This window comes from Pholcus phalangioides, unplaced genomic scaffold (genome assembly GCF_987345545.1).
Source record: "Pholcus phalangioides strain wild (caught in Gottingen) unplaced genomic scaffold, Ppha-v1.0 ptg000015l_1, whole genome shotgun sequence".
Lineage (NCBI taxonomy): Eukaryota > Metazoa > Arthropoda > Arachnida > Araneae > Pholcidae > Pholcus > Pholcus phalangioides.
Window position 1 is genome coordinate 5,810,250 of NW_028301608.1, and position 13,126 is coordinate 5,823,375.

General features: G+C 34.1%; 1 protein-coding gene across 3 annotated transcripts in view; it reads left to right on the forward strand.

Annotated features, from left to right (window-relative positions):
* Positions 1 to 13,126, forward strand: part of LOC149075323 (sodium-dependent phosphate transporter 2-like) — a 74,524-nt gene that overhangs the window by 47,534 nt on the left and 13,864 nt on the right. For all 3 annotated transcript variants that reach the window (XM_089242686.1, XM_089242687.1, XM_089242685.1), the window contains exons 2-6: positions 744 to 938; positions 2,098 to 2,199; positions 4,950 to 5,090; positions 9,928 to 10,013; positions 12,181 to 12,277. In XM_089242686.1, coding sequence (XP_089098812.1) covers positions 746 to 938; positions 2,098 to 2,199; positions 4,950 to 5,090; positions 9,928 to 10,013; positions 12,181 to 12,277 — 619 coding nt within the window. In that variant the 5' untranslated portion in view covers positions 744 to 745. The remainder of the gene's footprint in view (positions 1 to 743; positions 939 to 2,097; positions 2,200 to 4,949; positions 5,091 to 9,927; positions 10,014 to 12,180; positions 12,278 to 13,126) is intronic.

Consider the following 13,126-nt stretch of genomic DNA (forward strand, 5'->3'; position numbering starts at 1 on the left):
TATTGGGAAATGGATGTAAATCATTTTCTGGAAAACAGTCACTAATTACGAAAAGTAATAAGATATTGCAATAAGTGTAATAAGCATTATAATGAGAGTAACCGTTTATTATAATGAGCAATTGGACAAGGATCATGGCAATTAATAAAATATATTGATAATGAAAAATAATGATGCTCTTCCAATGAGGAGGCCGAAAGAGCTCTAGTCTGGGGACTTGATGAACTAGCTCAGCTATTCCCAATCGAGGCGACCCCCAGGAGTCCATGGTCTATTTACAAGGGGTCCACAGCCAAACTGTAGAATTATAAAAAAAATAATGCCAGGTTGGAAAGCTGCAACATTGGTAGCATGGACGGAGATACAGGGGACCCTTGCCCCCCCCCCCCACACCGAAGAGGGAGTCGACTGATCTAATGTATATATTAATTAACATAACCCCCCACGCATCCTGGAGCAGGGTTCCTAGGATGGGGGGCTTTGGCCTTTCCCCAAGCCGTATTTTTCATGGACCCTTTTATAGTAAATTTATAGCATGAAACAACAAAAAATTGTGATGGTTGTCTCTGGCCTCAGGTCTACATTTCTGCCAGCCACCCTTGTGGCCCATGGCCATGAATTAAGGTAACTAAGCTAAAGCTTGAAAGCTCTTACAATTATGAAAATTATGTGCTGTGAAAGATGCAGTTAATAATTCTGTGTTTGAAATACTTAGATTTTCTTTCTTTAAATATTCATTTCAGATATGGAGCTCTCATCCCCCGAATTACTATGGATTCTTATATTAGGTTTCATCATTGGATTTTTTCTTGCATTTGGTGTTGGCGCAAATGATGTTGCAAACTCTTTTGGTACATCTGTTGGTGCTAAAGTACTCACCCTCCGACAAGCCTGTATATTGGCAACAATTTTCGAAATATTGGGATCGGTTTTGTTAGGTGAAGTTTTCTTATATATGAACTTGAAATGTGCAAAGAAATTTTCAACAATAATTTTTGCATTTTGTAGGCTATAATGTTGTGGTAAAATTTTTAAAATCTGGATTCTTCTTCATTTCAGCATTTCATGTACAAAAAGATCAAACTTTTATACATTAGTTAATTTTCTTTAATTAGAAGAAATGCGTTGCGGCCAAATTTTTGTTTCATAATTCACACTCAATTCATTTGTTCGAAAAAAGCTCAATTTCAATCAACATATTTTTATTCCCACAAATACAATATTATACAAAGATCGGGGGGGGGGGGGAGAAAATTGCAGAAAAGCCGACTTGGCTCATCCTGGCAATCGCAACATTGTACAGCATATATTGATGAAAATTCAGCACAATTATAACAAGTAATAATAACGATTATAATAAATGAAAGGTGGGGGGAACAAAATACTATACATAAAGTTCATGGTGGCAGTTGTGGTGGGAATAATATGTCAACGGGTTACATTTTTCTTAATATGAATTTTTGCTAGAATTAAAAAAAGGGGATAATAATAATTATTGGAAAAAAATTTTTGAAGAAATTTAAAACAAATTGGTTATGAGAGTGATTGGAATTAACTTGACAAGAAGAGCCTGTGGATTTTTGAAAAAGAAAAATTCAAATGGGGGGTGGGGGGAACGAGGTAGAATTGTTCTGTCAATGATATTGAAGAGGTTTTTTTTTAAATATTTTCTTAAAGGTCTGTACAGAAGCTGAGTTCTGATTAATTTCATTAGGTGAATTATAAAAGAAATTTGAAACAAGTTAGGTGAAGTGTTTTTTTTTCAATTGTTTTATTAATTTTTGGAATTAGGTAAATGTTATTATATCTTGGGGATAATCAAAAGGTGTTAATAGGTAGCCTAATTGAAATTGATTTTTTTTCTCCAAAATATGGATAGACTTGAAAAAGTAAAGGTGCTGCAATTGGATGATATTTATATAGTGAATGGAAAACTGAACGTTTTTATTAATGTAATTTGAAGACTTGGAAATTATATCTTTTGAAAACTTTGTTAATGGCTATGTGCACACACACACACACATGCTCAAGTTTAAAAATAGTTTATTTTATCTCAACCAGAATTTCAATTTTTTTCATTTTTATTGTCTCTCACAGGACACAAAGTTTCAAGTACGATACGAACAGAATTATTTGATGTGGAAATGTTTTCACAATATGAGAAAGAGCTGATGCTTGGTTACTTAGCAGCGTTATCTGGTGAGAAAAATATAATGTTTCATATTATTGCAATAAATTTCGAACATTTTAGTTTTTTTTATACCTAGCATAATTTGAAAGTTGATGATAAAGTCAAGGTTGGGGTTCTTTTGGGACAGTGGAAGCTGGGAGAAACTGAAAAAAAAACCCGGAAGAAATGGAAGAAACTGAAAAAAATGTGTGTATTAATTATCGTTCAGTTGAAGTACACGTAATTTCACCTCATTGGTTGTGAAAGAATATCAAATATGTTAAAAAAAATATTTTTTAAACATTTAATTATAAATATCTCACCAAGATGTGCAATATTTAGTTTTCCACAATAAAGCGCACATATGAAAACAAATTATTTCAATTGCCACTCAAAATTTTAATCTGAGTATAAAAAATATTATACAATTTAAAGTATAATTAATACATGTTTGTAGAAAATAATTAGTTTCATATGTTCGGTACATTTATGTAACTACTTGGAAATATATAAACTATAAGGAGTACTATGTTGCGTTTAACAAAAATGTAAAAGTATTTTAGGAATTATCATAAGACGGGTTCCCTATACAATAGGACCAAACCTGCTGGGAGACATCAAATATAACAGCCAATTGAAATGCTTAGAAAAATTTTTAATCGTAATGTTTTTTTATCATTGTGAGTGACGATCTCCGTGAGGTGAATAGTAGCATACTTGACATAATTTTAAATTGCACTCAATATATCAGCTACAGAGAGATTGGGCAAATAGTGCCAATTATGATCACGAATGAATGGGACTTTTTACAAAATGCTGACTTGATGCCTTATTTGTAAGTCATAAAATTTAAATATGAAGAGACTATTCTTCCCTATCATTTGTTCTCGTGTCTTATCGATACTGAATATTAGGATGAAAGATTTAATTCTGAACAGGAACTGTGACAAAGTATAATAACTCATGATTTTTTTTAACTGCAAGTGCAAAACTTCAGTCATACCATTCAAATTTTAATATAGCATTATGGTAAGAAAGATGTAATAAAGAAATAATGTGTTAAACATCTGAAATTCTCAAAAAGCTGTGATTGTGTTGAAATGCTTCTAAGTTGTTCTGCAAATGCAGCAGGTTTAAAAAGAATATACATGTTTTTGGATTCACCCACTTAATTTTGGAACAGCCTAATAGGACTGTCATAACAAAAAAAAAGGTTTTGTTACACCAGTGATGGTAACCTCGTCAAGCAAAATTTCCCACAAAAATTTCCCTTTTGACTAAATTTTTCCCACACATTCCGAAATTTTTGCTGCCATCTATCGGTGGAAATATGTAGTCAATTATTTTACACTAGAAAAGCATTGTTTAGCATTTATATATTTTTTTCAACAGAAATTCTTTTGTTTGACCAAATTTTAAAATTTCCCACACACGCCAAGAAATTTCCCATATGGACCAATTTTGGCCAATTTTTCCCACGAATATGGGAAATTTCCCACGAGTTACCATCACTGTGTTACACCATGTTACACTGAACTGATGAAAGTGAACAATTAATTTTAAAATGTTTGTATTTCTTGTCAATAAAAGTAATTTGAAGTTCATAAATAAATAAAGAACTTTTTATTTTCAAATATACAACTAATAAAACCTTTAAAATTTCATACTATATTAACAATACAGTTAATAAAATCCTCCTGTAACAGCAGTAAATTAAGCTTATGATTGCATGAGTATGAAAGGAAACACTTTTTTAGAAATCAGTTTCTTCCTTTTCTTCCACATTTAATGGAAGAAACCTATTTATTCCTGCTGTTTTTTTCCATGGTTTTTCCAACTTGGAAGGAGCTTCCTAATCTTGGCAGATACATACCTGATGAACTTTGTAGGTATGTCAAAATGCTTTTAAGCAGTTTTGCAGAACTCAAAAGAATTTCCTCATCTTTTGCATTCATTCAATTTAAGCTGACAATTGCAGCATACAACTGCTAAAAACACTTTTGTTTTTCAATGTTGCACTGCAGTGAGGAAAATGAGGATTTTTATAATATTTTCTGATATTTTCTGATTATTATTTGTAATAATAATATTTTTTTAATGATCTTTAAAATAAGATAAAAATTTTCATTTTCCAATAGTATAGAAGAGATCAGTGTCATTTAATAAATGAATAATGTTTAATTGTTTTGTTACTTCAAAAAGTTAAAAATGATTTTGTCAATCAGAATGAAATTAGATGAATGGATTTTAAACTTTTTCAATGAAATTTCTCTAGGTCTGATGAAAAGCTTCAGCTAGATATGTAATCTCAGTCAAAGGACCGATATAATTTTTATAATTCATTTTACATATGCATATTTAAATTTTCATAGGCCTAATTCAAATCTAGTGGAGGTGTTAAAATGTATTTGTCATATCTTACATTGTAGTGCAAATGATGAATACGGAAGCAAGACTGGTTTCTTCTGCTTGGAAGATGCAGGGTTGGCAGTTTTTTCCAAGCAGAAGAAACTGTCCAACTCTTTAAAAGACTGATGCAGTTACATAATTAAATTAGTAAAATATTAAATTTACTGAATGTAGCTATATGTAAAGCATAAGTTCTAACTTATATGACAAATTGTTGAAGGAAATCTAGTTTCTTCTGCTCAGAAAAAACTTATTTCTTCTGACCAGTTTTTCCCATGTTTTTTCCGCTTTGGAAGAAACTGTCCAACACTGAATAGAGTTTATAGAAAGAAAAAAACTGAAATCGTATTGATTTTTTCTCTACTTTAAGGAAGTGCCATTTGGAATCTGGTAGCAACATTTTTCCGCTGGCCTGTGTCTGGTACCCATAGCATTGTTGGTGCAGTTGTAGGATTTTCTTTAGTGTCAAGAGGCTTTTATAGCATTAAGTGGACAATGCTTGGTAAAATAGGTAAATATATATTCTGATATTATGTAACCTCTTTGAAAAATATAATGAAAACTTTGATATATTAAATTTAAAAAGATTTAACTGAAAAGAAAATAATAGAAATAACATGAAATATTTTGATAATAATTTTGTGCTAAAAATAGGGAATGAAATGTGTCACTCAGTGAGGAGAATTGGATCAGTTCAAAACAACAATTTAATATTTATAATATTGGTAGTTGATAGATTACAAGTAAAGTTGTGTCTGTTGAAAAATTTCTGCATTCACAGCAAAGCACTTTTCTTGAAGGCACGAGGTAGGAAATTGTATCATCATCATGTGTAGCTCTCTCTCATTTCATACAGTAGAATAATTCAAAAATTTGGCACGCAGATTAAAGAAGGTAATCGATCTATCATATGTCTAATATGTTAATTATAATAGAATGGTTGAGGGAAGGGTAATAAAATGATAATAATGATGGATTTGCTTTTTGTGATAGTGATATAGTTTTATGTTCATAAAATATTCCAGATCGTGCCACTTCAAAGTTAGGTTTTCTAATAAACAGAGTATATAAAAACTGAATTACTCAAGTGCTTCTTTTATAAAATCCTATATTTATATAGAAAAAAGCATTTTACAATTATTCAAATTGATGCAAGTTTCATTAATTTTTTTCTTCACACAAAACGATTGACTTAAAACTCTATACACAGAGCAATAATTACAGTTTGATGTAATAAAGACATGAAAATAATCAGTCAGTAGGTAACCAAAAAAAAAAAAAAAAAAAAATCTTATCAAACTTAACTTCAGGTTAAGTTTTTGAACTTTTTTTTCTGCTTAGCATTTTTTGAAAATTCACATTTGGAGTGAAAGCGAGTGAATGAGTATCCCCATCAATGCCTTTGCAGTCTTTGTTGAGGATAATGTTAGACTGAATTGAATTCTTCTGGGAAATTCCCTTGTATGAAGTTTTATTTATTGAAATAAAAGTCGTGAGTAGAGTAAGATTATGACTTAAGTGAAGAAAAATTTGAACAGTTACAGTGAAAATTCAATGTCCTGAAAAAACATAGAAGGTCATTGAATTGTACAAATCAAAATATCTGGGTTTAAAATTTTATTCCAAATTATAGAAAAAAAAATCAGCCCTCAATCTAAATAGTTGGAAATATACCTTTCTGTTTGTACAACAGAAAGATCCATTTTCCCCCCTATTGCGAATCATCAGGAAGCAATTGAGAAAGCTTGTTGTTCATATATGATGGGAGCAGTCTAAAAATTAAAATTACAGTAGATTCCCGCTAATCTGGCACATATCAGACTAGGGTGTGCCAGATTACTGGAAGTTAATTGAGAAAGCCATGTAAATACAATACAGTCTCGATAATCTGAGTTAAATAGAACTGAGGCTACCCCAGATTATTAAAAAACTAGAATTATTCGGAAAACAATAAAAATGCTTTAAATTTTGGTTTTACTTAAAGAATAAAGACAAGCAAAAGCAGTACTAACATACTCACCATGTTTTTATTCTTGAATAAGATGTAGATATCACATACAATGTGTTTAAAAAAATGAAGAATGTGAAATGTGTGTGTGATGTTTTCCTCGGGTAAGGTTGATAACAAAAGATTGGTTCCTTGTTTTCGGAGAACTAACTTTGATGTTTTGCGAAGAAGGTTAGCGGAAGTTTTCAAAGACCGGTTGGAATCAGTAGGGGTGGTAAGTCAATGGGAAGAATTTAGTACGAAGCTGTCCTCTGTTTTGCACGACGTCATACCCTTTGTTCGAAAAAAGCGTGTTTGTACATCACACCCTCTATGGTTCACGGATAGCGTGCGGAACCTTTATCTTGAAAAGAAAAGAGCATTCAGAGAGTATAAAAGTGGACGAGGTGACCTATCATTGTTTACTGATAAAAGAAGACTGTTGAAGAAAGCGATAAGGGATAGTAAAAAGCAAGTTGAATCTAGGTTGGCAGATAACATTGGCTCTGACCCAAAATCATTTTTTCGATACGTCAATAATGGATGTAAGGGGACAGTTGGCCCCCTCTCGATAGGAGGCTCAAAAGTAGAGAGCAATGTAGGCATGTGTAGTGCTTTCAATGACTTTTTCGCGTCGGTTTTTAATGGAGATAATGATATTCGATATACGGGTGTTGCATGGGGTAATAAAACGCTCAACGATATTCAAGTGGAAGACGTGGAGGTCCTAAATCTTTTAAGAAATGTATGTGCAAGCAAAGCACCAGGACCAGATGATATCTATCCCAGGGTTCTCAGGGAAGGTGCTAATGAATTGTTGGGGCCAGTCGCACAGATATACAGGAGTAGTGTTGCTGAGGGTATCGTCCCGAGAGATTGGAAACTGGCTAACGTTGTTCCGATATTTAAGAAGGGTAGTAGAGAAGTGGTGTCTAATTATCGTCCAGTGAGTTTGACGAGCTCCCTCTCGAAAATTTTGGAAATTATCATCAAAAGGCAGTTTGTGAAGTGGATAGACGAGAATAATGTATTGTCGGATAATCAGCATGGGTTCAGGAAGGGGAAGTCATGTGTAACTAACCTCCTTTGCTTCTATGATTACGTGACTAAGGCTTTGGGTAAGAGCAAAAATGTCGACGTTGTTTACCTTGATTTCCAGAAGGCATTCGATCGGGTCCAACATGGCAAACTCTTGAAGCGTTTACACGAGATTGGAATAGGGGGCAACTTGCTGAATTGGATAGAATCGTGGTTAAGAGATAGGTCGCAACGAGTTATGGTGAACGGGGAATTCTCTGGTTGGACAGACGTCACAAGTGGAGTTCCTCAGGGAAGTGTCCTTGGCCCCATACTTTTTTCACTTTTTATCGATAAACTCGATCAGGGTATCGATGGAATTACTAGCAAATTCGCAGATGATGTGAAGCTAATGGGGGTAATCGGGAATGAAAGCGATAGGGAGTTGCTCCAGACCAACTTAAACAAGATTGCAGCATGGGCAAATGAATGGAGCATGACGTTTAGCGTAGATAAGTGCATGGTCGCTCATTTTGGTTCGAACAACCAACGGTTCTCTTACGAGTTGAATGGTGTCACTATCCCGGATGCAACTAGAGTCACCGATTTGGGAATTCTCATTGACGAGCGACTTAAGTTTTCTGAACATTGTTCAGCGGTTGTCAAAAAATCGAATAGAATGCTTGGTCTCATTTTCAAAAAGGTCTCTTCGCGTTCTCCTAAAGTCATTCTTCCTCTTTTTCGAGGCTTAGTTCGTCCTGGACTGGAGTATGCTGTAAGGTTTTGGAGACCATACCTACAGAGGGACATAGACTTGGTTGAAGGGGTGCAGAGAAGAGCTACGCGTGTCCTTATTGGCACACAGGGCTTGAGTTATGAAGAAAGACTTCATTTTTTGAATATGTTTACATTGGATGAACGCAGGTGTCGAGGAGATATGATCGAAGTGTTCAAAATTTTCAATGGGATGGATAGGATGGACCATGAACTTTTAGTACACCGCCAATCGACTGCTTTTACAAGGGGACACCAGTATCGATTGGTGAGGGACAATGCAAGGTTATGGTGTCGCAGGGAATTTTTCTCCAATAGGGTTGTTAATAAATGGAATAGCTTACCCCCGGAGGTAGTAAATTGTAACACAATTGACACGTTTAAAAAGAAATACGATAAACATGTTGGGGTAAATCGAGAAGCTATCCATTCTTAGAATAAGACAACCATAAGTAATCTTTATGGGCATCGTATAATATTTTATCATGTGTATATATTGTTTGTAATTTGTGTTAATTGCATTTTTAATTGGGTTGCTGTATTTTTGAAACATATGACAACCATATTTTTATGGGCATCTTTTTATCAGCCACCTCGTTGGGCATTTTGCCTGTTGTGGCGTTGTATTTGTATTTGTATTTGTATTTGTAAAAAGACACAAAGATGAGAAAGTGATTGTGAAGAGTTGGGAATGGGATTGATGGTAAATGACCCTGAGACACCAATAGCTTTCAACTATCTTCCCAATGATTTTACACAAGCAATTAGGGGGATAATTCCATTATCCACCATTAAGAAGAAAACAGTCAAACTTGTGTGCTCCTCTTTCTCAGCAAACCCCCGACAGTTAAAATGGTCTGTCCATTCAAGGGAGTCTATATCAGTTTTGTAGGGCTGGGACTGCTTAATCCCTTCAAACTGAAACTACTGCACAAAACATAAGCGCTGCACAGTATTCCTGGGAAGAAATACTTTAGTTCTTTGAGGGAAAGAAAGAGGGTCTCAAGAAGGAAATTCCAAAATTTTCAGTGCCTCAGATTATCTGGAAACGCAAACTGTCGATGCTCAGATTTTCGAGACTCTACTGTAATATAAACTTCTGCATAAAGACATGAAATCTTCCCCATGATCCAGACATGACTTTTCCTCTTCTATGCTCAGAAGAAAAAAAAAGCCAAAAAATGTTGGGTTACTGGACAAGCTGGATTATTGAGAGTTTACTGTGTGTTCTTGGCGTTAAAAAAAAAACACAAGTAATTTGTTTAAATGTCAGTTCATTCCAATCAACTAGATCTCGGATGTGAAATGAGGCAGCCATAAAGTTTTAATAAATACTTTTGTAAATAGATTTAAAAAAAAAATTAGAGTAGGCATATTTTCTTGAATAGATTTTGTATTGATCATTATTGAAATTATTTATAGTTTCGGTAAAGTAATAAGTGCATTTTGAGCCAGTTAAAAGTCACAAATTTTGGACTGCAAAGGCCCATGTAATCCTGGCCCAGTATGCTTGGCAGCTATTGTAAGTAAGTGTGAGTAATTATTCCTCACAGGTGATCTCACGTTTCAGTGGCTTCCTGGTTCCTGTCTCCTGTGCTGTCTGGCCTGCTGTCATCTGGTATATTCCTGATCGTTAAGACGTACATTCTTTCCAAGGTTTGTGTCGATCTGATGGGTAAAGTTGAATTTTGCTTCTGTAATTAGTGATAATTTTTCCCAAGCAGTGTTCAAGTACACGTTTTTGTATATTGTTTAGTGATTTACATGGATGTGTTGAATTGTGTTTGAAATATGTTTTCATCAGTAAAAATATTTTGCATAAAATATTACAGTAAAACCTTGATATGACAATAAATCTTTCTACACAACAATTTTTTTTTTTTCTTCAAATCTTGTGTGAAATTATCTTCGGTCTAATACCAAACTGCTCTCAATACAGCAATATCCTATACTACAACAAAGTAATCTACAATTTTTTGAAGAATAAAATCAATAGCAGTCATAATATATTTTTGTCAAAATCTCCTTCTAATCTAATTCTGTTTCTAAACATCTGGCTGGTTTTAACTCTTTCAAGGGCATCTAGTGATGTTGATGTTTCGCACTATCCACCTATAGTTAAGAATCTGTGAAAGCCTTTATTAATTTTGGGTCCCTTGTTTGACTCTGGGCTCTGAGTTGAGAGCAAAACAAGAAACAAAAATGCATTTATTCACATTAGGCGGCTGAGTCCTCTTTGCAAGATGGAGAGAGAATGTTTCCTTAATATAAATTTTTCATGAAACAAAAAAAGGCTTTCATGGCCATCGTGTAAATTAGAATTAAATGTAAAAGTTTCAAGTTTTTTGACTGATATGAAGTACAGTTTTTGTCTTTCAACGTTTCGTTCACATGAGTGGCAAACATTTTCAAGAATTACGTAACGCAGGCAAAAGGCTACTACTTACCCCTTATCCCTGTTTGATTCGCACTGCCTCGTCTGGATTGGTTCGTTGAGCCAGTGTGTTTTCAGACTGGGGGCAGTGCGACTCAAGCAGGAAGAAGGCGTAAGCAGTAGCCTTTTGTCCGCCGTTCATTACGTAGTTCTTGAAAATGTTCGCCACTCGTGCGAACAAACCGTTGAAAGACAAAACTATATACTTCACGTCAGCCAAAAAAACCTGAAAACTTTTTAATTTAATTCTAATAAATTTTTCATTTGTGTTAATTTATTCCACTCATATTTTATTTTAAATATGAGTTAATAATTATATATATTATTATATAATGTTATTTTTTCATTTTATTTTATTGCTGATCGGATCAAACCCTCAAACCAGGTGTCTCTCTGGGAGTATACCAGACCTCTGCTCTCACACCATGTAGGAAACCAGATACTGTTTCCTTAGTGCCATTACGGAAGAGGGGACGACCTCTCTAAGTTGGAGCTAGTAGAAACACTGGACAACTTCCCACAACACTTTTTGTTGGTTCCTTGCCGGGACATCCACGAAAACAGGGGAGTGTGTAACAGGCAAGCTGTTGACAAGGACGCTCATTAGTACTTCTATTCATGAGACACGTGAGGATTAAGTTTGTGTTAAGAGACAAAAACATTCTCTGGGAGTTTGATTTTTACCTTCATGGCGAAGGGTTGTCAGTTTCACGTGTTAACGTTGAGTTGTTCTGTATTAACGTAGAATAAAGGAATTTTCCATTTTCACCGTTTCGTATACCCCTCACTGACCATCACAAAATACATTCATTCACATTGGGCGGCTGAATCATCTTTGCGAAATGGAGAGAGAATATTTCCTTAATATAAATTTTTTTTTCTTGGACGAAGCATAGATATCTTGTTTTACTTATTCAAGATATTTTTGCCACTTCTATTACCGTGAGTGTAGGGCCACCTGTTGCACACCCCCAAGGGTGGCTCTGCCTACCCCCGAAAATGGTGATGAAGTAGTCACACTAAAGCTACTTTTTGTGTAGTATACAAAAATGTTATGCGGTTAACGGTTAACTCCTTTACAAGGGCAAAATACCTAACTGAATTTTATTAATTTACTACTATAATTAATTGAAATTTTTGTCATTTTTGAATATTTATCAGTGCATTTTCTGGTGGTGTTAACAATGCAGATTTCTAAGTGATTTCAACAGCATCACAAATTTTAGATAATAATGCTACCTCTTGGTATAACAATAATCCCTCTGAATCTGCAGAGTATCGTTACATCAAGATTTCACTGTATATATAAACATCTGAAATTAGATTTACTAGTGATGGACATGCCATTCATACATGTATAATTTTATAATTTTTATCTATTTCAATTAGGACAACAGTGCTGCAAGAGGCTACATTTCGCTTCCATTCTTTTATGGGTTCACTGTTTTCATAAATATATTCTCAGTCGTGCATAAAGGTCCACATTGTAAGTATTCATAAGAATGTATAATTCAAATAAACGAAGTGCCAAAACACTCGTTAAGTCTTGGAATAGTATTTAATAATGATAGATATATGGTACAGTACGGTCTCAATAATTTGAGTCTCAAAACTTTGAGGTTTTAGATAATCCAATGTACTTGAATTATTTGAAATTCCTTTTTTTCAAAACGTCTTTGTTTTGCGCTAGTAACGAGTTTTCTTTCATTTTGTCTAATTTCAGTCTTAATGGGTGTCTTAACAGGATCTGAAGGGGTCTTGATTCCTAGACTGGGATCTTCGGGTCAGTACTTTTCACAGGCCCCCTCTATAAAAAATTTATAACTTACAAAAGAAAAAAAAATTCATATTGGGCCTTCAGGCCCTCAAGTCCCTGTCAGTGTCAGTTATAAGAGAACATGGGTCTTAGCAGTTGTGTAATGAATTAAGGGCAGAACAGGTAAGAGTATGTTCTCCCCCATCCACTTAAAAATTCATTTCTATTACTTTTTGTATGAACTGAGTTTTCATTCATTCCAGGTGGTCTTGTCCCTGTTCACCTTGGATTATCAAAACTCTACTATCATATGATAATAATGATAGCATGTTATTTATACTACTATTTAGTAATTTTGAAATTGTTGCGAATGTTCCAGTAACGATTGTGTAATAGAAACATTCTTTTTCTTTTTTCTTGCAACTTATTGACTGTAACCTGTAGAAGTATTTTTTTCCCTTTCCCATACTTTCATTTTTTTCGTCATAGAATGCTTGACATGACTCTTCATTTTATGTGGGAGAGCTGAATTAAATTCCCAACAAAAAACTGTCACTAATTTTTCCTCAATAGACCACG